This window comes from Calonectris borealis, chromosome 1, assembly GCF_964195595.1.
Source record: "Calonectris borealis chromosome 1, bCalBor7.hap1.2, whole genome shotgun sequence".
NCBI classification, from domain to species: domain Eukaryota; kingdom Metazoa; phylum Chordata; class Aves; order Procellariiformes; family Procellariidae; genus Calonectris; species Calonectris borealis.
The window spans coordinates 80,859,229-80,883,971 of NC_134312.1; the positions used below are offsets into that span (position 1 = coordinate 80,859,229).

General features: G+C 45.5%; 1 protein-coding gene across 1 annotated transcript in view; it reads right to left on the minus strand.

The window, feature by feature from the left end:
* Positions 1 to 1,512: 1,512 nt before the first annotated feature.
* The window catches only part of LOC142087860 (potassium voltage-gated channel subfamily KQT member 1-like), a 511,647-nt gene continuing 488,416 nt past the window's right edge, over positions 1,513 to 24,743 (minus strand). The window contains exon 17 of the mRNA XM_075162580.1: positions 1,513 to 2,675. Coding sequence (XP_075018681.1) covers positions 2,520 to 2,675 — 156 coding nt within the window. The 3' untranslated portion in view covers positions 1,513 to 2,519. The remainder of the gene's footprint in view (positions 2,676 to 24,743) is intronic.

The window sequence follows — 24,743 nt, forward strand, 5'->3', positions numbered from 1 at the left end:
GGTGTGAAAATGGGTGTCTCCCACCAGCATTCTTCCTTCCTCACTGCAATTTGTTCAGGCTACACCCTTATCTCTCCATCTTGGCAGTAGTGAGGGTCGTGGTCACACGTTGACGGTGCTGTCTGAACACGTTATGCCACACTGCCATGTTCGCAGTGGCAGCCATAAAGCAGATGGCTGGCCAGCACTGCTGGATTTTCAAACCCTTAAAGGCTCGGGCTCTGGGGAAACTTTGACTTGTGGTTAAAAAAAAAGACACATGCACACATACATGCACACACACTTGCACACATTCTTTTTTTCTGAAGGGACCACTGTGGGCCTCTTTATCCTTTCCTCCCACCCACTCATCCCTTCTGACACTCTCTGTAGCTGAGACCACTTTTATTTTGTTTAACTGAATTTTCCAGGAAAAGGCGTTTAGTGTGTTTTCTGGGCACTTCAGAGCAGTAGGTGTTACTGTATCTATAGTGCCTTAACACTTCTATTGAGACTCGTTAGTAAGTAAAATACTGTTGCATTCCTCGGTCCACAGAACGGTGACCACGCATACCCCTCACACAAGTAACTGCAGTGTACCAGAAGGAAGTTTCACCTTGTGTTGGCCATAGAAGTCCCTGAGCCCTTCTGCTGAAAGCTGCACTGCTCATCTTCCGAACCTCTGTGGCAAAGGGATCTCCAGGGAGATTTTTTTTACCTGTGGCTGATGAAACGGTGCCCACCTTTGGTGTCCAGTTGCCCGTTTAGCTCTGAGTGGCCAGAGTCAACGAGGTTATATGAAGGACCATTGCAGAAGCTCATGACCCTGACTGAAAGCCAGGAGCAGCTCAATGCTCTGACAATGATTATTTACCATTTTCCCATGTTACATGCTGTATTTGGTCATGTTCAGTAACTCTGTAGTAATCAGACAAGATGGAACGGCGGCTTGTCAGCTGATTTAATTAAAACCACATTGCTTTTTTTTTTTTATTGCCTCTCACACATCATTAATATTCTGTCTAAGACGCGCCTGCAATCTAAAGATTGGAATCAGTCTCATTGTGCTGTTTCCAAGCTTGAATTCCCAGACACACAAACCTGGGAAAGAGTTTTAAAGGGACAGGTAATAGTTAGAAGCTAATTTGATTACATTGAAATGGACCAGTCATTGGTCCAAATAAATGCTTATTAAGGGACCAGTCTTTCAGGTTGCTTTTAAACGCAGTGCAGGCTTTGCTTCCATGGATATGAGTGGGAATAGAATATATTTAGGATTTCCCAGGAATCAGGTCTTTGCTCTGCAGACTTCTGCTCATTCAAATGGTTGGTTATGCAAATATATTAAAAAGACTTGAGTAAATAACACTGCAGCCTTTTTAGCTTGGTTTGTTATTTACATATTTAGCAACAGTGTTGTATCGTCCCTTTTCTGGAGTGCCAGGTAAGATCCCTTTCACAGCGACAGTGTATCAGCCAGGTATGCTCTCGATTTACAACCAGATTACGAGGGAAAAAAAAACCCTAGTATTTAAAATTATATACAGCAGTTTATTTAAACAGCGATTAACTTTCATCAACAGTATGTGCATTTTTGTTTTCTTTAAGAAACCCTGCCATTCTCACTCACAGCTGCAGCCCTCCTGCAGCACCCTGTTACTCAGTGACTTGAACCGAGCTTTACAGATATTTCACAGCCAATTACCATACAGGTTTCTTATGTTAAAATTAAGGCAACTGGAGTCAACAACCACTGTTGAATGAAGGTAAAAGCTTGAGAACATTTTGCATAACAGTCATCAGCGTAGCTGATAGCTATTACAGTGTTCTTGTGCAGTAAGCCTACGCAGATACTATCTCTCTTGCCTGTCTGTTCCAACATGCATCTCATCTCATTTGCAACCCTTTGCTTTAATTAGCTGAAGTCTTTGCTTCAGTCTTTCATATGTCAACCAGCCTGTGTACACTTCCATAGTTTTAATCAGTAGCCTGTTGTCTTTACTTTGTCATTCGCACTAGCATATAAATCTGCCCTTCTTATGATCCTCACTGCTTGGTAGAAGTCAAAACATGCTGTTTAATTTTCCTGTTCACTGATTTCCATTTGTTTCATGTTCAAATGCTGGCTCTTTTCCCCCTTTTGGGCATGCTGTGAGCATTAAACTTAGTGATTAAATGCCAAAAAACCAGTCCATTTCCCCTTCCGCGCCCACGAATGGGTCATCCTAACCCTCGCTGGGATGCTTACCTCAACAGCGCGCCCTGTGCGTGTGCAGTCAGCCTAAATGGGGCTAGCTGCATGGGACCACCACAGGCTGACAGAGTTCAGCTAACGATGGGTAATAAAACAGGTGCAAAACTTATGTGCTCTCTTAGGGTCGTGATAGGCTTCTTGCTGCTGCTTCTCATTTTTTTAATTTAATCTACTACGGCAGAATATTTCATTTCACCCACGACACAGCCGAATCCTGAGACACCAAGACTTAAAAATAACCAGACGTAAAAGAATGAGAGGGTGGCATGTGGCTGTTCTCCGGCTTTCAAATTTTCCGGTTCACTGGGGGGGAATCCGAGGTTGTCTGTAGCTGTCTGACAGGTGGGGTGGCTGGCCCTGACATCTGTGCCTGCGGCTGATCCCCCAACTGAGCCTGGAGCGTGTTCAGGATGTCATCTAGCTTCTGGTCCATCTGCGTGACCTGTTAAGGAATCAGAAAGCAGATGAGCTGTCAAATGGTTGCACATGCTTCTGGTGAGAGGCACTCACTGGCCAAAAGCTGTGGGAGGACAAAGCCTGGCAGGGAGCGTTGGCAACTAAGAACCACCAGTTCCTCCGAGTTTTGCCTAGCCTGTTGCTCTAGAAAGGTTGAACGATACTACGAAGTCACAGGGAAGGGTGTAAAGCCATGTGAAGTGGCAGCAGAAGATCAGGACGTTGGTGGCCCGAGCACTTGACCACTCGAGTCAGCCTTTTTGCCTCTCAGCCTTTTCCCAGGGTTGCCAACTTCTCTCGGTGATGATGCATCCTGCAAATATCTGCCCTGAAACTCTCTTTCGCTCTTCGGTTTATCGTGAGTGTTTTTTCCCACTACCTCTCCCAATGCTTCACCACCCTTACTTGCAGGACATCATGCTTTCCATTACTGTCTTGGGAAACGAAACAGCTCCCCTCCCTTCGCACTGTAAATAGATGCCTCTGTGATACATGTTACAGTCAGAGATCCTACCAGATACGGTGTTTATTCCCATGCATTGTTAGGAGGATAGCCTACTAAAAACCACATAATAATACCAATGACTTCATTAAAAAAAAGAACAACAACGTTCTATAGGAAGCTTGACATGCTAATCCCTCCTCTCATTTCTTTGCTTTCCAGCTGAAACTTCTCAGGCATAGTCCCTAGGCAGAGGAGTCTTTTCTAGTTATTCTTATTTTTAAGCAGGGAAAGGGAAATCTGGATTTTTAAAGGGCCGCTGCTCTCATACTTTCTACCGCTTTCTGAAATCCTGGCCTTTATCTAGGAGCCTCAGGCAGGCATTATCCTGTTGTGCTGGTACAGCTTGCCTTCACTGCAGATGGCATCCCGCTCACCTTAGCGTCAGCCAGTGGAACAGGCTGGGGACTGTTGACTGTGCTGGTTTGCTCTAAGGCAAAACTGTGGCCAGCATCCTGTAAGCAACTGGGATCGCTTCTATGGATGCTTGAATACAGTGCAGCTTTGTGTACCAGATGAGCCCAAGAAAAATGAGCATTTTGAAGAACACTGGATGGTTCACTTTACAGTTATCTGCTGTGAAACTCTGAGCCTCTGAAAACTGTGATCTGTCCCAGTGGGTCTAATAAACTTTGATAGCAAACCTTTTAAAGCGATATCAGATCTAAACGGAGCTTTCATTAAAAAGGGAGACAGAGAGAATAAGAGAGAGAGAGAGAGAAGGATTCCAGCCTTTTTCTGTGCAAAGATAGCTTTGGAAATAGCCATTGGCAGCATGGACTGAAAGTTTAGCAGGCTGAGATTGCCTTAAAAACCAAGGCAGAGAAAATCACCTTATCCGCTTTCCCCTCCTCTGCCTTTTCTCACTCTAAGTGTCTGCTCCCCTGGGGGCCCCTCAAACCTCAAGGTACCAGGAGCTTATTCAAGTTACATCATTTTGGCAACCACTATTCTCTCCTATATACAACCTGTTGGGGGAAGGAGGAGTGGAGTATCTCTCCTACCTCATGAAGGGAGAGAGGTGCTCGTCTCTCTTTCATTTCTACTTTCATGACTACTAATCTTCTAGTAGAAAAGTCCCTCTCCCCGTCTCTTCTTTGGTGTGGGTGCGGGTTATCTGAAGTAGTATTTTCAAGCAGCAAGGAAGGAGTATTTAAGGTATGGGTTAGATAGTATAGCCCTTCACTATGATTTCTTGCCCGAGTGCTTTCAGGTGCATGGCTGGCACTGCCTGAGCAGTGACCAGTGTGGGCAGGGCAAGGTGTGTGGGCATGGGAGGGTGGGGGCTGCTCACTGCAGCCCCCCCGGGTGCAGGGTAGCTGGTGCCAAGCCGGGCGTGGGATGAGTCGCTGTCGAACAGCAACTCGAGTAGATATTGATGCTCTTTGGTTGAGGGGAAGGGACCCTGGCAGAGGTTGTGTCCGACAGAGGTGCAGCCACCTCCCAGCCAGCCTGACCCCACGCCACCAGTAGCATCTCTGCCTTTTCCCGTATCTAATAAGCTGCTAAGAGAGCGCGGTCGATGCTGCTGTGGCAGGTCTCTCTCTCTGGTGTGGTCACCAAGAGAAGCACTGACAGTGCTCTCATCTTGGGCACAACAGCTACGTATTCTGCTCAGCGTTAAATTGGTTGGAAGTCTGGAAGTCACTAGTGGTTTAAGGGTTAAGCAGCATGGAATTAATTTAGAAACCACAGCCTTTATTTTCTGCTCCATTCTTGAAAAGCCTGTTTGGCTGATGCTGGTAATGACTCAACAGAATCTTTCTTAAGCAGAAGTGTTGTGCAGAGTAGAAACTAAAGCAGAACTAATACATTACGGTAGGGTAAAAAAAGGTGTAGGCAGGGAAATGGGATCAGGCAGATGAAAGATCTTTTGGGGCTTTCTTTTGTGAGGCTTTGTTGATTTTGATCTGCACACTTGATCTTAGATAAGCTATGCCTGCATATTCCATATCATTTAAACTCGCCGTATTTCTCTGTATTTTGCCAACTCAGTGAAAGAATGTGATGGGGAATAATTTTATGCACTTTCCTTTCCAGGAGAGGAGGAGGGTGGAGAACGTAAATATTCATTTGTAGGGAAGGAAAAAGAGAAATTCATACATAAGGGAATACATACATACATACACTTCTGTCACACCTTCCACACAAGGATCTGCAAATATTTCCTGATCGTTAACAAATGAAGCTGCTCAGTTCTCCTGTGTAAACCGTATACATGGGAGGGTTTTAATGGTCATTTTTGAGATTAGAAGCAGGACCCTGAAAAAATAAGCGACCCGTAAAATGTGGTCAGTGGCAGATCTCTTCTAATCCTTAGATTTGTATTTTACACACAGGATCAAGCCACCACTTTCTGTCTTCAGATGCTCTAAAATATGCCTTACTTTGAACATGCAACTAGGCTGGTAAAACTTCAGTCAGAAAGACAAATTCTTAAGTACCTTGTCGAATCAGAGCCTATTAAAAAGGGGTCAAATTCGGAGGCTGGTTAACTGTGATTAAGGAGTGACAAAAGGAGAGCAGTGGACTCTTCAAGGCTTGACTGAAGTCAGTAGAACGACTTGCAGGGTTAGAAGGCTTTTCACGCGGGTGAAGTTTTTTCACAAGAAAGTCCTGGTTTTAGGTTTCTCCAAAACCACCTAGCAGCTACTACTTTCCTTAAGCCCAAACGGAACCAGTTGCCGGTTTTGAGTAACACACCCAGGCAAGCGCGTGGGCAAAGGGTTAAATTGTGCAACATGTTTTTCGGCTGCGTAAAGTGAGAAGCCATCCGGGGCTGGCTGCTGAGTTTCCAGAGAGATGTGATATGCCCCTCGCAGGCTCGGTGGAGACAGGTGAGTTTGGCAGCTGTCCACGGGCAAACGGCAACAAAACTTCTGTTCTCCCACATCACAAAAGCGCTCCGGAGACGATCTATAAAATTGTTAAAATGCTTTTATATCCTTTCAACTGCCCTGTAGAAAGGAGACTTGCAAAAGCAGTTTAAAATATTACGCTGTTGTTATTGGGGCTATGAGGTGAGCTGAAGGAGTGTTGAAAAGTATATTCATTTTAACATCCCCCCGTGAAAAGGGGCTGGACTCCATGGTGACATGCAGGACCAGTAGACAAAGAAAATGTCTTCCAACCAGCTCCAGTGAGTCACAGCAAGCCCTGACGGGGAACTGGGTCAGTCAGCCTGTGGGACGCAGGGTGTCCCTGCCCTTCACCTTGAGCACCAGGTTGGCTTTCAACACCTATCTGCTATTTGAGGTTGCTTTTCAGCCTCTGTTTGTGAAAGCTGGTGTCTCGACCCTTTATCCAAACACCCCATTTTACCTCGATGGGCTCCTGCTGCAGAAATGCCTTGTGGAGAAGGGGACCCTAGGAATGGCAGCAGCATGGAGAAGGAGGGCTGGATCCTGCTGGGGATTTGCCACACACTGGACAGATTCCTAACTCCCCTGCGAGCTTTTTTCTGACATGTTTTGCACATGCACACCATAAACCAAATGCATGTGTGGAAAACTCAGTTGGAGTAGCCACATGGTCTCCCCCAAATCCTCTCACTTTAAGCCAGAAAAATCCCTCCTCCCAGGTTGTGCCTATCTTTTTAATATGATTTCTGGAGGCTGGGAGAGCTACTATCAATTATGTGCACAACACACTGACTTGAACTATTTCCAGAGGAGTAGCAGAAGGGGAAGATGGTCTGCTGGAGCACTGAAGTAAATCTGTAAACCCACAAACACGTTCATATGTTGCTAAGTAGGTGGAGCTTTGTATCAAAAGCTAAACCCCATAAATCAAATAAAGTTGCTGCCACCTCCTTAGGGCTCTGCTCTCTCTCTGCCTGTAGCAGTCCTACACGAACTGATCAAGATGGCTGAGCTGTACAGCCTCTTGCAGTTGTCTGCAACATGTCTGGGCTGCTGGTACCGGGGATGCAGCACGAAATGGAGGAGGGAGAGAAGGCAGCCCAAATTTGTGTTACCAATCAAAATGTCATAGAGCAACAATAAGTTCTGCTTTTGGTTAAGCTGGATTGACTCTGGCTTCCTGTTTGCCTCACTCAAGCGGGGAAAACTATGGAGCTGTGCCCACAGGACAGCCCAAGGTGTCGTGGCAGCGGGGGAGGACTGTAAGAGCCACTGCATTGTTGCGCCCCATCCCCTGCTATCGGAGCTGCTGTACGATGGGTGCTTTGGTTCTGGAAGCTCCACAAGACATCCAGGCTTCCTCTCCCTGACATGCAGTCCTCATCCCACCACAAACTGCAAACCTAAGCACGGACGACCAAGAGCCACCAAAGCACAGTGGGCCACAGGAGGCGAGCACGGGCATTCCCAGAGTGTCTGCAAGGTGTTATGTGATATTTTCCAGCTGCCACTGCAAATTCAACCACTTCTGGGACCAGAGCTGCCACGGCCAGCTGCCCCAGTGCATGCAAACACAACATCCCAGCCCAGGGTTTCCAAACCACCAAAGTCCTCAGCTCAGCCCACTGAACACCCCTTCTCTAGCAGCGGCCCACCTCTGGGCTGAAAGGCTTACCACCACCTAGACATGCCCCCCCCCAGACCCTACCATTTCCTCTGTTTCCAGCCTTTGCTGCAGCTCCCGGCTCCCAGGGTAGCTAAAACGAAGCTGGATCCACTCGCTGCAGCTCTGACTTACCAACACTTGATCTGAGGGCTCTAACACCAACTGCTTGGAAAAGAGTCATCCGATGGGCAGGATTTATTTCTCATGGAGAGAAGAGTGTATGTGAACCTTTGTCTGCCATGAGCTATTCTACCTGCATGTACTTATTTCTGAATATTCCCAGCTTGTTATCTGTGATAGGTCACCTAAGGTCTAGTTCATAGGAGAAAATGGTATTAATTTAGTAAAATCAGATGTGATTTAGTTGAACTAGTGCAATCCATTTTAAGGATGCTTCCATCTCTGACTCGTGTAACATATTGATTTAGCTTAAGCTCGTTATTCAGAAATTCGTGCCATTTTCTCATGTTGACCAGGTCTGTCACACGATTTTTCTTCTCGTACCAGATGGTGGACTGATTTGATTAGATCCTGTAAAGCCTATGTTTAGCTTTATATGCACATCTGGTCTTGTAGCTTCTCTCTGCCTACAGTTATACCCAATTATTCAAACATACTAATTGCCTATCCTACGGTTCGAAGTCTGAATTGTTTATTTTAGGAATCGCTTTATTTTTTAGCTTGTCCCTGAGTGGATTTATTGCTGCCAGAGACTGCTGATTCTGGGAAGGGAAATCTTTTCTCTACAGCACTGCATGCAAAGCTGCCTCCCTCTCACTTTGCGTGTCCCCTGTTAGAGAAATTTCACTGAGGTGAAATGCTGAAGCCACTGAAGCATTTTTTTCTTCTTTTTAGCATGGCCAGACAATGTGAATGTTGATGCAGCCTGTTGGTAGCTGTCTGTGAGGAAGCAAATGGACGTGCCAGCCATAGAGACCACAACTAGCTTGGGGAGATTTCTCTTGTGCAAGGTGCGGCTGTAGTGCAGCTTCTGTGAGCCTGGTCCAACAAAGTGCTTATGGATGTGTTAGCTTGAAGCATGTGAAGAGTCTTGCTGAGTTCACCAAATATTTAAGTGCTTTGCTGGACTGGAGCCAGAACGGTCAACAGTTTGCAAGATTATACCTTTAGGATAAGCTTTTGGAGTCTCCTAAAGTACTCATGCACACATATGCACAGAAATATATCTACACCACCATTTTTTAAGTCTCTGAGGAATGATAATTGGAATCTACCGTGGCATCCTTCGTGAAATGACTTTGGCATTAATATTAGCAGAGAACTGGCAGCTTGTCTCTCCTCTTAAAACAATAACAACAACAACAACAACAAGAGGGCTTTGATGAACAGGCTCCCATTAACTGACTGTTTTTGGGATGAGTTGTAACAGATTTGGAATTGGCCTGATTCCTAAAACGATGCTGTATCCCAAAGCAAGGTTGCCAGGTGGCACGTACACAGGGAAACATCTCACTGTGGTATGTCAATGTCTCGTAACCAACCGCCAGCACTCCCTGCCCCAACACCGAGCCGTGCAGCTCCTCGCTTCCTTCTGCTGAGGGTGCAAGTAGCACAGAAAGACCAGCTTCAGTCAATGGGAGGTTTTGCTGCTAACCTCACAGGTCAGGTAAACGGGTACATGAGAAGAAGCAACTCAAAGCACGCTTCCATGACAGCGTGTTGTTCTGGCAGACCCAATTCTCCATGAACACCAAAAAATATATAAACCACCAGACTGTCTTGTTTGACTTATTCCATGTACCCCTTAGCAGATATCGGTTGTTTATTTTCATTCCATGAAACTTATCTAGATAAGTCCACAATTTTCCAGGCCTCCCTTCCTTTATCCCAACATCCCCACCCATTCTTAGGTCAGGTGTTACAACCTTTGGCGGCCTAGAATATAGTAATCTTTATTTTAAGTATAGCTTCGTTTGTTTTGGTTTCCATCTACCTTTCCTGTTTAAATGAAAACACAAAGGTCTATCCCTCTGCACTTTGTTCCTGGGGTATTTCCTGCCGGTACCCTTTTCGTGAGCATTATATTTTTATATTTCCTATGCCACAGTTGGACTGATGAACCTCTGCGGTAGGACCTGTGTATGTGGTTGCTGCTTCTGGTGTAAGAGGCCGTTTGCTTAATCGCTAAGCAACTCTCAAGAGTTCAGCCCTGGGTTTCTAAAGCAGGCTTGGTCAGCATGCAGATTATGTTAGCAGTGTTACTGCTTCAGGGAAGGTGGGATTTTTTTTTTAAAAAATGAATCCTGGCTTCCTAAGTAAATGAGGTTTAGCTGACGATGTATCTGTGTATATGTTGCCACAGCAGCTTCGGAGTAAGCTGGCCAGCTTCAGACACGTTTTCCAGAGAGACACAGTCCTTACAGATAAAAAGTTTGGATAGCTTTCTGAAAGTCTGGCACTTGTGCAGAAGACAGACATCCAAATTAGTGCCTTATTGAAGGAAGGGCAGAAGAGGAAGGTGAACTGTATTATTAGACCCTGGAGAATCCACACAGGATGCCCTGACCACAGGAAAAGCTTTATTCAGCTCTTGCCCCTTATTAGCCTCGGATAATCAACCACAAAATACAGAGCCACAGGAAACCAGACAGCATAATTTCTACTGCTCCCAGAAGTACTTGTTTCTAGCTGAAGAAATTCAAGTGGTGCCACTCTTTGAATGGACACAACCATAACTTTCCACAGCCGCCATCATGCAGCAGCACTTGGCTGCTGGGTGTGCTGTAATTACTGAGGGAGTTTGTCTCATTTGAGCTATATGCACGTGCACCTGTGTGTCTGTTTGCAGCCAGTACTTGGAAATGTTTGGTTTTTTCCCCTGATTTTCCCCCAGTAGGTAAATCAGACTTTGCAGAACTCTCTTTCTCTTGATTTACATACATAAATGGTTATTTTTGTTGTTGCAGGACGTTTCATTCTTCACCCTCCTCCAGATCCTGCTCAGATCCTCCCTGTAATCTTGCCATCTCTCTTTGCGACATCGCTCTTCAGCCACACCCTGGATGACGCACTGCCATTTCTCAGCTCATTATATTGTGTGGCTACAAGTCCTGCTGCAAAACCAGCGTGGAAAGAAACAACACACAAAAATAACAAAGCTAGTGCAGCCTCAAAGGTGGATATGCAGCTACTGTGAGTCACACCTTAATTTCACAATAAAGCAGCCTTGGAACCTACGCTCCAAGATGCTGATTAATTTAATTTTTAAATCTCTAAACAATACTGGACAGAGAGAAACAAGAAAAAGAAAATGCAGCACTGAGTATTTAAATGACGCCAAAGGAGCACTGAGAAAGAAGTGACCTTAGCCTTTCACTAGAAGGATGTGATAAGCTCAGCATTTTGGATGGGTGTGATGAACTCAGTATTTGCGCCTCACCTAAACCTTTGAAGAGATGGTATCAAGTCTTCTATGCTCTGATTGTTTTGCCTTTACTTTTGCTTTTTTGAGCTCTATTAAATCTTCTCTATGAGAACTAAATCTAACCCCACCTGCCTCATGGCTAGATAGGTTTGACCAGTTCCTGTAATGGGGAGGACACTTCGGGCTGTGCTGCAGCTGGTTTGTTTCTTTCAACTTAGTTGCAAGGCTTACTTACTGATCCTTAAGGCAAATTCACTTAATCCAGGTCTACTGACCTGACATCTAGCTAAGCTAGCATCTAGGTAGCACAGCTGATGGACTGTCTACAACAAGGTAACATTTATATACCTTATCACAATTATTGATACACAACCGCCCTCCATCGACAGTCACACACACAAAAAACTTTACTTCAATTATCAGTCCATCTTTTCTTATAGGTTGGCAAGAAAGGCAAAGAGAGAGGGAGAGAGGGAGTGTTATTATTGGGAGGAGTACAGGCATTACGGTGATGGCGATCTAGATAGTAAGACATGTAGGTACTAGAAAAGTTCCAGGCAGTGATTGTAGGACTAGACCAGGACTTCATAAACCCAAGCTCCAGTCTACTCCCCAACAGAGCCTTCTTACATTGAAGACAAGTCACTTTCTGGATAAGCCTCATCAATATTTGTTAACTACATGAATCAAACAATCTGCCATTTCTTATCTTTCTGACATGAAATCACATGAAATTGGGTAGGTTTGAGTCTTGGTACAAAACAGAAGACACAGACCTACAAAAGACAAGAGTAATGTAAAACGTTGACTGAAATGTTGGCTGTAGGAAGGAAGTAAGTTGTAATGGAAAAAAGAAGATCAGTCCCTGTTGGAAGAGGACAGGAGGAGAAAAGGTAGTGGTGCTCCTTTGTCTTTCCTTCCGTTGGCTCTGTGAGGATTGAAATGGACACGGCAGAGCAAGGCTGGAAGTGTGGCATGGTGGTCATGCCAGGAAAAAAAATTTAATCGGGAAGCAAAAGGATGATTGTCTATGGATCAGAGGGAGGCCACCGCCTGGGCTTCTATTTTCAGCTCTGCGAAAGAATCGTCGTACCATTTTAGCCAAACCCTGGAGCAAAACTAAGGGCTGGTCTGTGCGCAGATTTGTGCTGACGTCGGGAAATCAAGCCTACGACATGCCTTTCATTGTTCCAGGGGAACCTGTGCCTGGACACTCATTTTGATGTGTGAAATCGATGAAGTAAGCTTGATAGGAGCTAACTCATAAGGGTCTTGGAAAGTGAAAACTGTACCTTTGTACTATGCGCTCTTGAAAAGGGTGAATGAAAACTTCTGCCCTTATTTGTTCTCTGCTCTGCATGGGACAAGTCTCTAGGGTCACCTTTACGTAACAAGTTCACTGAAACTCTCACACCCTTTGAAGGATGCCGCAAGCCTTGCTTAATGCACGCAACGCAATTTGAGGAAGAAGCTACAGAAGCACAACGTGGTGTTATGTATTTAAATCATGAGGATTACAAAACACCATTGTTCGCTCATTAAAACACAGAAACCCAAAGCAAGTAAAATATTATCAGACAGTGCTGATTGAGGGTGTAGCAGTTCTTGATTCTTACTGATTCAAACATGCTTTGCAGAACCCTTTGGTTTTAGCCTGTCTGGCTTATCTGTCATTTGATGGATTTTACTAGCTTGCTTGTGTATACCAGGCCTGATTAACAGCACTGCCACACACATATTTTTAATGAATCCTTGAAAAAGTCACGGCAAGTGGGTGGACTCAGGACTGTCTGATCCAGTTGTGCAGCCGCAGTGACCTGACGTTGAGGGTGTCTGTCTGTCTGTTCAGTCATACCAAGCCACAGGATTTGGTCCCGGATCAGCAAAAGCCACAGGCATAAACTGTGCAGGAAAAACAACTATGCAGCAAGAAACGGTTCGTGACTTGAGCTGAGATTGCTCAGCACCTGGAAGGGTCTGAGCAATACGTGGGATGTGACAGCATAAATCAGTGCATAAACTGGCTATAGCTGCAGTAACTGTGGGTGCAGAACATCAGAAGAGATTGCAGGGAGAGTGAATTTGACTGGATTTGTCTTTTTTCTCCTTCCCAAGCTAGCGAATTAACTGCATGATACGTTCTGTAGCTAAAGAGATGTCCATGGGCATTTAAAACTCTGACTGAGAATAGGAGACTGAGTAAAGCAGATTTTCCAAATCCAGAATCTCAATGGTGGACATTTTCCATTTCTTTTGTGCTTGAAAAATAACAGAGAAATTTGAAAAATCAGCATGACTACATCCCCAGGGGAGACTCAAATAAAGCATTAATTAAAGTAGAGAAAGGGAGGTGTCTTATTTGAACTCTGCTGAGCTAGATGGATTACCTATGAAAGCTGGCATTGACAGGACAGCTGTGTGAAGAAGCCCGTGGCAGAAGTACCGGTGTCTTATACAAACAACAGGAGACAGGGCAGGAGACGCAAAGCCATAATTGCCAGATAGATTTCTTCCTCATGAGGCATATGCTAAGTCAGCAGAAACCTGCTTCAGTTTTCTGTTGCAAGGCACTGCACTGTTAATTAAGGAAGAAAAAAGTCAGTTATACCTACTATCACTCTTACAGCTCTTTAGCCTCATACTGCAGGGAATACTGCTGGGGAGAAGAATATTATAGATCTTACTCAGAGAAACAATCATTTTTCTCTTGCATGTCTCTTCTTTTTCATATATCATTGCCGAGAAAAAGCACAGCAATATAAAGGGACATGTATTAACATGAACATTGAGGTGTAGGAATATGAGAATGGCCTGGTGAGATTTCACTGTCCCAACATTTAGTAAAATAATTTAAACTGGTGCTGCAGTTTAATTAAGATTTTGGGTTACCGGCTTTTTTGAGGTTCTACGGGTAGAACTGGGAAGCCATGGAGGTCTTGACGCAACTTTCTGCCGTGGGGGAAAACAGATTTTTTTCAGGTCAATAAGCTAAAATTCATTAATAAAGTAGATGCCTGTTGGGACTACTGAGAACCCCACAGATTTAATTGCTTAGCTTCACATCTATTTGCGTTTATATTACTTTTACTCACCATGAACTATGACTTTGATCTACTAACTCAATATAATCTATAATAAGTCTAAGCCGTATTTAAAAATGCCTAGGTTGTTTGCTGTTCTGCAGTGTTTCTCAGCCCTTCAGAGCAAGCTTGTTTACCTCCATATGGAACTAGTTATCAGTGACAAGGAAAATGAGATATCTATCTTTTTGCTAATTAATACTTTAGAAAGCTTTCACTTTCATGTTTCTTTACGTATTAAAAATCCCAGCTGTGACTGGGTGCTTGTCTTTCTGCACCAGTATAGTGTAAACCAAAAATGACCGTCACCATGAATCCATGACATTGAGGCTCTGGTTTTGGCTGCCTGACCGCTGTGCTTGGGTTTCTTCGCTGCCTGCCCAGCCCTGAAACCAGGATGAAAGAGCGTGCTTAAGCCCTGCTGCTGCTGAGAGGCCCGGCCCTGCCCGCCCCAGCTGCACCCTCCTGCCCTCCCTGTGCTACAGGTCCACGGTCCAGCCTTGGCTGGACTCAGGAGCAAGCCCAGGAGAGCTGTGCAGCACAGTAAAGACTACTCATGTAGGAGAGCTGCCTCCAGCCTGGATCCCAGGGCCATGGATGCCTCCTCCTCCGTGCTTCAAGGACTCTTTTACTGATTGCAGGTTACACAGGAAGAGAGGGAAAAGCAAAAGCCCTAAGTGACCCTAAGGTTCTTCGCCCTGCTTTTCCTTACGTCTGGTATAGTCAGCTGAAATGTCCATGGTAAGGCACACAACTGCTTTCTTCTAGGAATTTGAGCTAAGGTTTTAATTACTGTTAGTAAGAAAGTGGACTTTCTATCCTGCAAAAAGATTAAAAATAAAAAAAATCCTCCAGACCCCCAGACCATGCCAAACCTGGGTAAAAGCAAATAATTTCTTTGCCACGAAATCCAAATTTTTCCCTTTATTATTTGCTAATAATTTGCAGAAGACAAAATCATTTGAAATGCATGCCTCCACAACTTTTCATTTTTAAAAACACTGAAATACCTCCATTCAAATCCTCACTTGTTTTTACTTATTGTTCCTAAAAAGTTCATCAAAATCAATATGATTTTCTGAAATACAGCAGATCCTGCAAATTTTGCCTGGGAAGAAGTGTTTCAATGTAAAATCTCCTGCCAGCTCTAATTCAAACACTTGTGACTTAGCACACGCCAAAAGCGCACATGGTCTCGCACAGACGGACAGCGCAGGAGCCCCAGGAGCCAGCCTCGCCTGCACAGCCTGGGAAGAAGTCTGGTAGACCTGCAAACCAGGAGCCAGGAGGTCTCTGCTCCCCTGAGATGTTGGATGCTCTGGTAGGGGCACCAGGCCACAGCTGGCACTGTGCCGAGCCCTATAACGGGCAGGTTCATTTTGGTACTCCCCTCCTCTCCTGGTAATGGGGGGAGAGGTCCGCACCTCCTCTCTCCTGGCCGGAGCAGCTGACGTGCCTTGCACTACCTGCCTGCTGCTTTTTATCACAGGCAGGGAGTGGAAATGGCTTGATTCAAAATAATTTTGTATGATGCATTTATTGACAGCCAGCTATTTAAAAAGCTCTCCTGCAGCCTGCTAGCCCCAGGTGGAGCCCTGTGCACATCCCCTGGGCGCAGGGCTTCCCCCACTCCCGGGAGGCTGTTACTCTCCCTGCCTCTTTGATTTCGGCCCTGGTGCATGGTGTTGCCCCACTTACCACCCTTGGGCCGTTTGGCCGCATACGCGTCATCGCTATTTTGGGGCTGGTGCCCTTCACCTCTATCCCCAGCCCTTACAAGAGAGGCGGAGGGGAGCAGGAACCATGCGCGCAAGGGGATGCCAGTGAAGGCTTGCACATCCGTGCTGCCAGCCAAAACGCCGCGCCTCCCCCCAGCCTCCTGCTCATCATTTCCCTCCCGATGGTCTCCCCTGGGGACTCGGGCGAGCAAGGCCAGGGATTACTCAGCTGAAGGCGGTTGTGGTGCTATACCCCGGGGCAGAGCCTCGGCACAGGAGTTTGGACGCGGTTCTGTTTACCCCCAGCAGTCAGGCACTGCCGGTGAATGCAGCAATCTGAAATATGATTTTAAAGCCGGCCGTGGCACTCATAAGTGGATCTGCATGGGCAGCCAGGGAAGATTAAATCCTCTTGTTAGCCACAGGGCAGCGTGGTGTGGCAATTAGTATGTTAAGCAGAGCTGAGAGAGACTTTTGTAATGAAACCGAAAACTTGGCTGGCCCCCAAAATCTGCAAAGGTTCAAGAACCTTTCAGTAAACCTGGATTGAGCCTTGGCAGATTTATAATTTCAAGGAGAGACTGTTAAAAACACCCTGGTTTGTGCACAATTTTGAGCCCAGACCCGGCCACACTTGGCACTTTGGGAGTTTTGCTTTTGGTTTTTTGCATACAAATCCAAAACACAATGTAGACTCAGCAGGGAGGAACCGATGCAAACCAAAACTGCTGAGTTTTGCACAGCTCTAATTATAATCTCTTCACAGTCCTGGTTTTATTTATTATTGTTTGTACTGTGGTAGCAGCGCGGGGCTCCAACCAGCTTTGGGGCCGCGCTGTGGTAGGTGTTGTAAAGGCAGAAGAAGGAGGCAGGATCCCCGGCCCGAAGAGTTTATAATCTAAATAAACAAAATAGATAAAGAATGAGAGAAAGACATAAAACACGTAAGCCAAGTGATTAGAGGGTGTTGGCAAGACAACTGCTTTTTCTTAGCGTCTCTCTCACCCACACATAAAATCGTGTCTATTTATCCTGTAAACTCTTTGGGGTCAGGGCGGCATTTTCCAAAATGCGGAGGGAGATGGGATGTGAGAAATGAGTGGAGACATGGAGGTGCTGGGGGGTGGCAGTGGGATCGGCAGCCCCCAGGGCGGCACTGCTGGATTTTGGCAGTGAGGGCGGCAGTGGGAGGCAGGCGATGGGGAGACCGGTGAGGGGGGACGGAGGAGACAGGCGGCACTCCCTAGCCTGGGTCAGGTCAGAAAACCCATCGCGGGCACCACGACGACCTGGGACGAGTCACCGGACAGCTCCATGCTGCAGTTTCCTCTAGGATTAAGCAGGGCTAAAATTATTTCCCTATATGGCATAATTCTTCCTCGATACAAACTGCTTTGAGATACTCAGGTGAAAGGTGCTAGAGGAATGCAAAGATTTATTTTTCATAAACCTCCTCACATATTCTTTTCACTGCCAAGTCAAGGCCTGAAGCCAGGAATTTGAGAGATGCATATATCTCTCTCACTATATATATATATATATATATGAATGAATATAAAAATATATTTATGAAAGAGGCCAAGGTATATTTTTTAGAAATGAAGCCTTAAATTAGATTTCCTAAATCTATATATAGGAACTTAAATGAACGGCCAGATTTAAAATCAGGACAGTTACTTCTTTAAAACTGGGTTCAGGAGCCTAGCTATATGTTCTTCCTTGACAATGTTTAGCCACAAGCTAGCTGGAAATTTCATATCTTAAAAGAAGTTTGTAAATGTCTGGGTTTTTTTTCTTCTAGGATTTAGGTGAAGGTTTGGGCCAGTTATTTTATCCTAATTATTCACCATTCTGCAACTATTAATTAAAACAAACAGCTCTCTGAAGCTATTTCTCACAACGGGGAAGATTTATATCTTGAAACTGAAGCCTGTTTTCTCACTGCGTCTATTTTCTACACTGCGTAAACATCCAAGTTTGTTATTGCAGCAATCACCAGTGCGAGCTCTCAGAGCTCCTTGCCAGGCTTGTGATATTTATTGTTTGTTAAGCCCCAGCTCCTGGAGTGAAGTGATTAGATGAGAACCTCGGCTTGCAGTTAAAAAATGATGTAACTTTGCGCTGGACCACAGGGCTGGTGAGAGAAACAGGAAAACATGAGCAGAATGTAAAGTCAAGGGTCCAAACATCAGAAAGGCGGGCAAAAAAGAAAACCCCACATGTATTATTATTTTTAAAGCCTAAGAACTCTTCAGCCAACCTCCCCCTTATAATTTGGAAGAGGGGGGGCTGACTCATGGCTTCTGACTGCCAAAGCATGGCCATGGTGGGGGTTACTCATCGCCTTATAGCTGCCCGGAGGTTTCTCACCGAGGGGCTGCTCGCCCCTCTGCTGAGCTGCTCGTGTTTGTTATCACCGGGTGCTGGGCTCCTGCCACCTCTTTCCTTTTAAAACAACCTTACTGAGGCATTCGTTTATGAAAATATCCTGCGCGAGGAATTGCACGGACTTGGCAAATAGAGACAATAGGTCAATTTCTGGCCCTCCCAAATCTGACAGGATCCCTTTAGCTTTCAGAAAAAGAAGGAAAACAGAACTATTAAAAAGTCTCAGCTGCCAGATAGTCAGTAAGTCTATAACAATGTAAAGCAAATGTAAACATTATATGATGAAATGCATTTTTTTAAAAAGCCCTCTTTTCTCAGCAGTTAGATGGGCTTTATATACAATGGGAAGATTCATTCCTGAAGGTAGCTCCAGCGTATGAAAGAAACCCCTATGTATCACAGTCTAACATATCTATTTTACATGAAACAGCAACTGAGGCATTGCCTTTACCTTGGGAAAAGCTCATTCAGCCTCCTGACTTATGAAGGCTGTACTTCTCACTGCTCTGCTCCCCGCCTTGCTGTGCCCACAAACCCTCTGGGGAGAGGAGAAAAATACGTCTGTAGTGAAGGAACCTAGCTATTACCAGTGTAAGTAAAGGACATTAATAATGGAAAACCAATGTGAAGAGCACAACAAAAACACAAGCAGGAGAAAAATGAGAATGTTTGTATGTAGAAAAATAGCTATACAAGGTTGCGGTTTAAGACATGCGAAGGTCCGGCGTGCATTGTTCACCAAGCTATGGACAGGAGCTGGGGACGGAAGTGGGGGTCCGTAGCCAGCTCTGGCCGGACCCTGCGCCCACCCATGCCCGCAAGCATGGGAGTGAGCATGGAGAGCAACCCCGCTTTGCTTTCTCACTATTACAGCCCTGAGGAAAGATCCTGTTGACACCCAGGGTAATGCTGTGGGTGTTTTCTACCCAGTTTCTTCTCCACATGGTAGGAACTGGACTGGACATACTGGTATGGGTTGTCAATGAAGTGCCTGCTTACTGGGTGTTGGGTGCTTGGGAGGAAGGAAAGGATGGGAAGATGATACCAAAGCTTTACACAAAACCTCATGACTGAAGTCACAGGTGAATTGCACTGCTCAAAGAAAGCAGAGAAAACAAATCACCCTTGACTTCCTCTCTGCCCTTGCATGAGTCCCTGCTGCAGACAGTGCACTTGCCAGACACCTGTAATAGGCCTGCAAACCAGCATAATATTCAGCTCATTGCTGCTGGAAGTTCTCCCTCCCTTGCCACCGCGGATGCTGTCTGTAGCACGTGGCAATAACCTCCTTATACCGAAGGCAGGGTGGATCCCAGAGGAAGCAGTAGGGAAGAAGAGGGTCTTTTCAGCTAGCTGAATGTACTGTCTATATTGCATTGTCTATGTTGCAATTTATGTAGTCTACATTTATTCATTTACATGGGTACAATTCACACCTCTCTTTAGGGTGCAGTTAAACTTGAGTTCTAGTTCAAGGTGTGGCTTCAGGAATCAGGACAGTTATAGACCAGCAACAGATTCAGACAGTTACAGCTTAGAGGAGAGATAAATCTCCTCTTGCATGAGGGAATAAATACCAGCATACCCTGAAATCCCACTATTTACCAGAGAACCTTGCATTATGAATGTTTGTGGATTTCTACTGGGGCTAGGGTTAGGCATGCAATAATGAACCGGTATTGTCCTTTCTGTTTCACGCACCCTTTGTGAGCTGGTGGAAGACAAATGTTGGACACACTAGTGCCGTCAACTGCCCCAGTACACTTCAGGAACATCATTCTTTCTATTCCTGCTGTTAATTCAGCAACACACCCTGCCAATAAACCATAGCAATAGCTGCCTCACAGGTCATCATGACTACAGAAGAGCAGGCTGCTTGCCAACACCAGACAACTTAGCCACCAACCATGGACACTCTGAGATAGCCAAATTCTCATGGGCAGTGGTAGCCCCTCCTGAACTGATGTCTTCTCCCACTGGGGTGTCCTGGGGCTGAAGGGTTAAGGCATGCTTCCCATACTTCTGGAGCCACAGATGATCAACCCAAGGGTGCAGGCTGATACACTCCTACTGTTTTGTGCTTGCTGTTCTGGTCCAGAACAAGCCAGAACTGGGGTGTCCACAGCTGGTAAAACCTATGTCGAATGTCTTTGCTCTGCTGTGTCTCAGCCTGTGTGAACTGGTAGGCAAGGCCCACCATTGTCTTCATAAGGTGACAAGGTAGGGCTGAAGTGGCCTCCAGCCAGATCATCACATACCCAATGCTCTTGTCCAGAGAGATGCATGAAGGTAAATAGCTTGAACAACTGGGTACCTGCTGGAAGGAAGGACATGTCAAACCAGAGCTTTATGTTTTATTACTCTTCTGCAGACGGATCAAGGGAAAAAGGCGAGTATCCCACAATAACTTGGAAAATACCTCAGTACAATGCTCAAGTCTGTGGGATGTGCCCTCACAGAAAGCCCATCACCTAATGCAGCCCTGCTGTTGGCACAACTGTGCAATTAAACTTAAGCATCACTTAAGGCTTTGGAGTCTTAAACTCAAGAATGACAAGCCCAGACAAATTCTGCTGTACAGACAAAGTCAAAGTGACTTAGGCAGATTTGTGGATTAAAATGGAAATGCCCTCACTGTACTGATTACTTATGCCATTTTATTTTGTCCTTCACTTTTGAAGAGAACTGTTGTGCGAGCAAACAGAGCTTCAGTTTTCTTGTCGAAACTCCTGACGCCAGTGATTCTCCACTTACATGCAAAGCAAAGCTATGTGTAAGTCATAGGGTCAATTTGTTTACCTTGCCTGTGGCAAGAGTTGGGTTCATCAGGTTAATTTCAGTAGTTGCTAAAAGGTCTTGAAATTTTTTCTGGTGTCATGTGGCTTTTGCCTATTTTTCAAAGCAGGGGGTAACCATGGACTGTTCAAAACATAATGAAGTAAACAACATTTTTCTGCATCAAGCTCATCCTGCAAATTAATTCATTTGCATTTCTAGCCCTTTCAAGTGAAGGGAAGTCATACAGATGTGAGCAGTCATTTAAGGATTTTAAGGGTTATGGTTCACATCATCCAAAATTGATTCCAGGACTACTCATTCACAGAAGAGGGAAAAATGAAGGTGGACATGCTGGTGTGTTGGGAAAAATGGGGGATTTTTAATTAAAAAAAATTATTTTACAGCTGCTGTTATTTATTTAAGTTCAAAGCCTCTGGGCACATCCACAGTCCACACTGATCTGTTGTGAATTGCTTCTTTGTTGCTGGTTCTAACAAAGTTGATTTCATATTGCTGATTCATCTAATGGGCTTGGACTACTCTTGTTATCCTTTCAGATAACGGACCATTGAGCCTGCAAACAAGTTTGCTGTCTGCTACCATCAGCTGATTTACTTTGGATTTCTAAAATTGAGTAGCTCTAGTTTTTGGGTTTGTGCATATAGAAAAAGTGAGAACTTCATGAAAATCAGAGCAGCAAAACACTCTTTTGGTCAACAACCAGCATGTCTTAAATGTTGCTAATGAGAACCAGTCCTGTATAGAGGAACGAGTTAATCCTGAGATAACTCTCTTAATAATTTGCCATTAACCATGGCTATTGATTCTGCTGCCTGGCCTTAGGTGAAATTGCTATGTAAAAAAAACACAGTGGCAATAGCAACAAAGTACAGTGTTTTCTGGCAGACTCTGCAAGCCCCTTCAATGCAGGAAGCAATAGATTATAAACAAGTTTTATTTTAATCCCTGCAGGACATATTGTGAGAGTCCAAGAACAAGACCTATTTTTCTCAAAGCCCTCCAGAGAAAAAAGTTCTTGAGATCCCAATACAATATCAAAGAGATCAGCCAGTAAAGAAAAACTATCTGTTCCTGGCAAGACATCAAAACATTTCCCACAAGTTTATAGTTGTCCAACTGATCATCAAAGAAAAGAGTTTTGGTTGGGTTGGGGACTTTTTAGTGCCAAGAGGTGTTATTGATTCTGAGGCGCCTGGTGTGTTCAAGTATGCCAGCCAAAGGACTGCTAAGGGAACATAAATGGTCCTTACTATGTGAAATGTGTTATCTCTGGGCTATTTTATGCAGAAACTGGTCTTTCTGAGAGCAAAATGTTTAGTGGTGCGCCCAATGCAGACAGCTATTGTGCACACAGAAGCTTCTATTTGCACATCCCACCATGCACACAAAAAGTGAGCATAAATATATCTCCTCTGAAAAAAACCAATGTCTAATTTTTAAAGTACATGAGTCCATTAATTTCTACTGTGCTCACCATGAACACATCACAATGGTTTATTTTCACACTTTTTTAGGTAGGGAAATATCTTCTTCTGCAGCAATGAGAGATTCAGTGGCAGAGATAATTTGTGGCTTAGCTGTGAAGGGATCCAGGAGCCAGTCTTATAATCTTTCATTTGTAATACCGTAAAGCAGAGCTGAAGTCACAGGACATGGTCTTCTTGTGCCATACACAAATGCAGAACAAAAAGCCCTACTCCAAATATCTGTATGACTGAAACTTCCACAACATTAACTGTGCCACTGGATGAATCTACATTTCTAGCTATCCTAGTAAACACTCTGAGTAGAAATGCATGATTTACCAAAAATGCAGTGCTTTCGCTGATTTAGCTTCTGCCAAGCTGAAGAGGACAGTAATGGCGAAACCGTGTTCATGCCCCTATCAGCGGAGCTAACCAGAGCTTATGGCAGCAGCTTTTCTGGGAATTGCGGACCTAAGGAAGCCAGCTTTCCTGTGGCTGGATGGCTGGATACATGGGTTCTCTCTCTCTTTTCTTCTCTCTGTTCCCATCTCCTGCCCCTCTCGCTCTGCTGTCCCCAGGCCACCGACAAAGGGCTGATTGAGCGGCAGCAGCCAAGGGACAGCCGCAGGGGAGCAGCTCTGCTCTGCTCCCCGTGCTGAGTCACCAGCAGCGAGGGACAAAGGCAAAGGCCCCCCGGGCTTGCTCGTGGCCATCACGCGTTAGGGCTGGGAGCTGGGGTTTCAAACCGAGTGGGGATTCAAAGAAAAGAAGCCAAAAGCGGGAAGGAATCTTCTGGCTCTAAATTAAACCTTCATTTGGAAGGTCAGCTGCAAATGCTTCAGATCTCCTAGACAGTCATGAGGTCAAGCTGTGGCTGGGAAACCATCAGCCATGGCCAGGGCTGTGCAGGAGGGCTCGAGAGGGCTCTCTGCTGAAGAGTGCTCCTGCCAGTGTCTCTGGGAGGACAAGTGCAGGTATTTTGGCAAATCTTCCTTGATGTCAGCTGAGGATTTAACTCAGATGATGCTCTAAGGCCACTTCCCTCTTCACGTGCAGCCTTGCCATCCAAGCTGAGACAATTTATGGACCATACGTGCCCTTCACACAGGCTAGCAGCGTATCTACTTCTCTGAGATGAACAAAACGGTCACTTGAATGCTGATAATCCCCCAGCCAGAAAGGCTGCAGGTCCTTCCTGCTACCTCTCACACTCCCCCCACTTCCCTCTGACCCTCCCCCAAGTCAGCAGGGGAGCACCTCGGTTCCCAGCAGCGCAAACCAAATGCTGTCTTGGCAATACACAGATGTTAATGAAACACTGTACGGAGGCTGATGCTCGCACGTGACTTTGCAGAGCTGCCGGAGTAACCGTAACACCTGGGCTAACTCTGCAGCAAACTCATTGCCGCCGCAGGGTGCCCGTTGCCCTCCTGTCTGTTCCCCACAGACCTTAGTCCCGGTCCTCGTCCCTCCTGAGCTGGAAGTGCTGATGCTAGATGGCTGTTTGGACTTCTGCACTGCTGTAGCTGGGCGTGAGCAAGCCCCAGCGCAGCTGCACGGGGCAAGCCCACTGGAAGGCTGCTCCCAGGCAGCTGGCCCGGCCACCGAGAAGGATCCGTCCCCACAACTGCTTTGTGCATGCTGAATTTCTGAGCCACCACCCGGCACAACCGACTCTAAATATGACCCAGACAAAACACTGGCCGTCCCAACATTCAAAACCTGTCACTTAAAGGTCATGCTCCTATAGAAACGATGTCCTTAGCGAGGCTGCAGCCCATCTCACTTCAGAAGAGAGGAGATTTTAGAAAAGCTCAGCTCTGACAGCTTGAAGCGTTGCCAAAAATTTGCCGAGTTATTATTTTTACAAAGCTCCTCTGCCATAGCTGCCCCGTCATCCTCTTAAATGCAAATGTTTCTGTCATCTGTCACAAAGAGTGCTGCCATTTTGCTGCAGCGGTAGGAAGCTCAGGCTGTTGAGATAGGAGCTGGAGTTTGGCAGGAGATCTGTGTGAGTAGGGAGTGAAAAAAAATCCCAAGGTGGAAACACGCCAGCAGGAAAATTACAGTGTTCTGAGAAAGCGGCGGTGCAAAATTTATGAAAGCAAGGGGGCAAGGCCTTTTCAAATGTCCTCCCTGACGAGAGTAAGGTAAAGGCGGATGATTTGCTGGGAAATCAGACTGCTTGG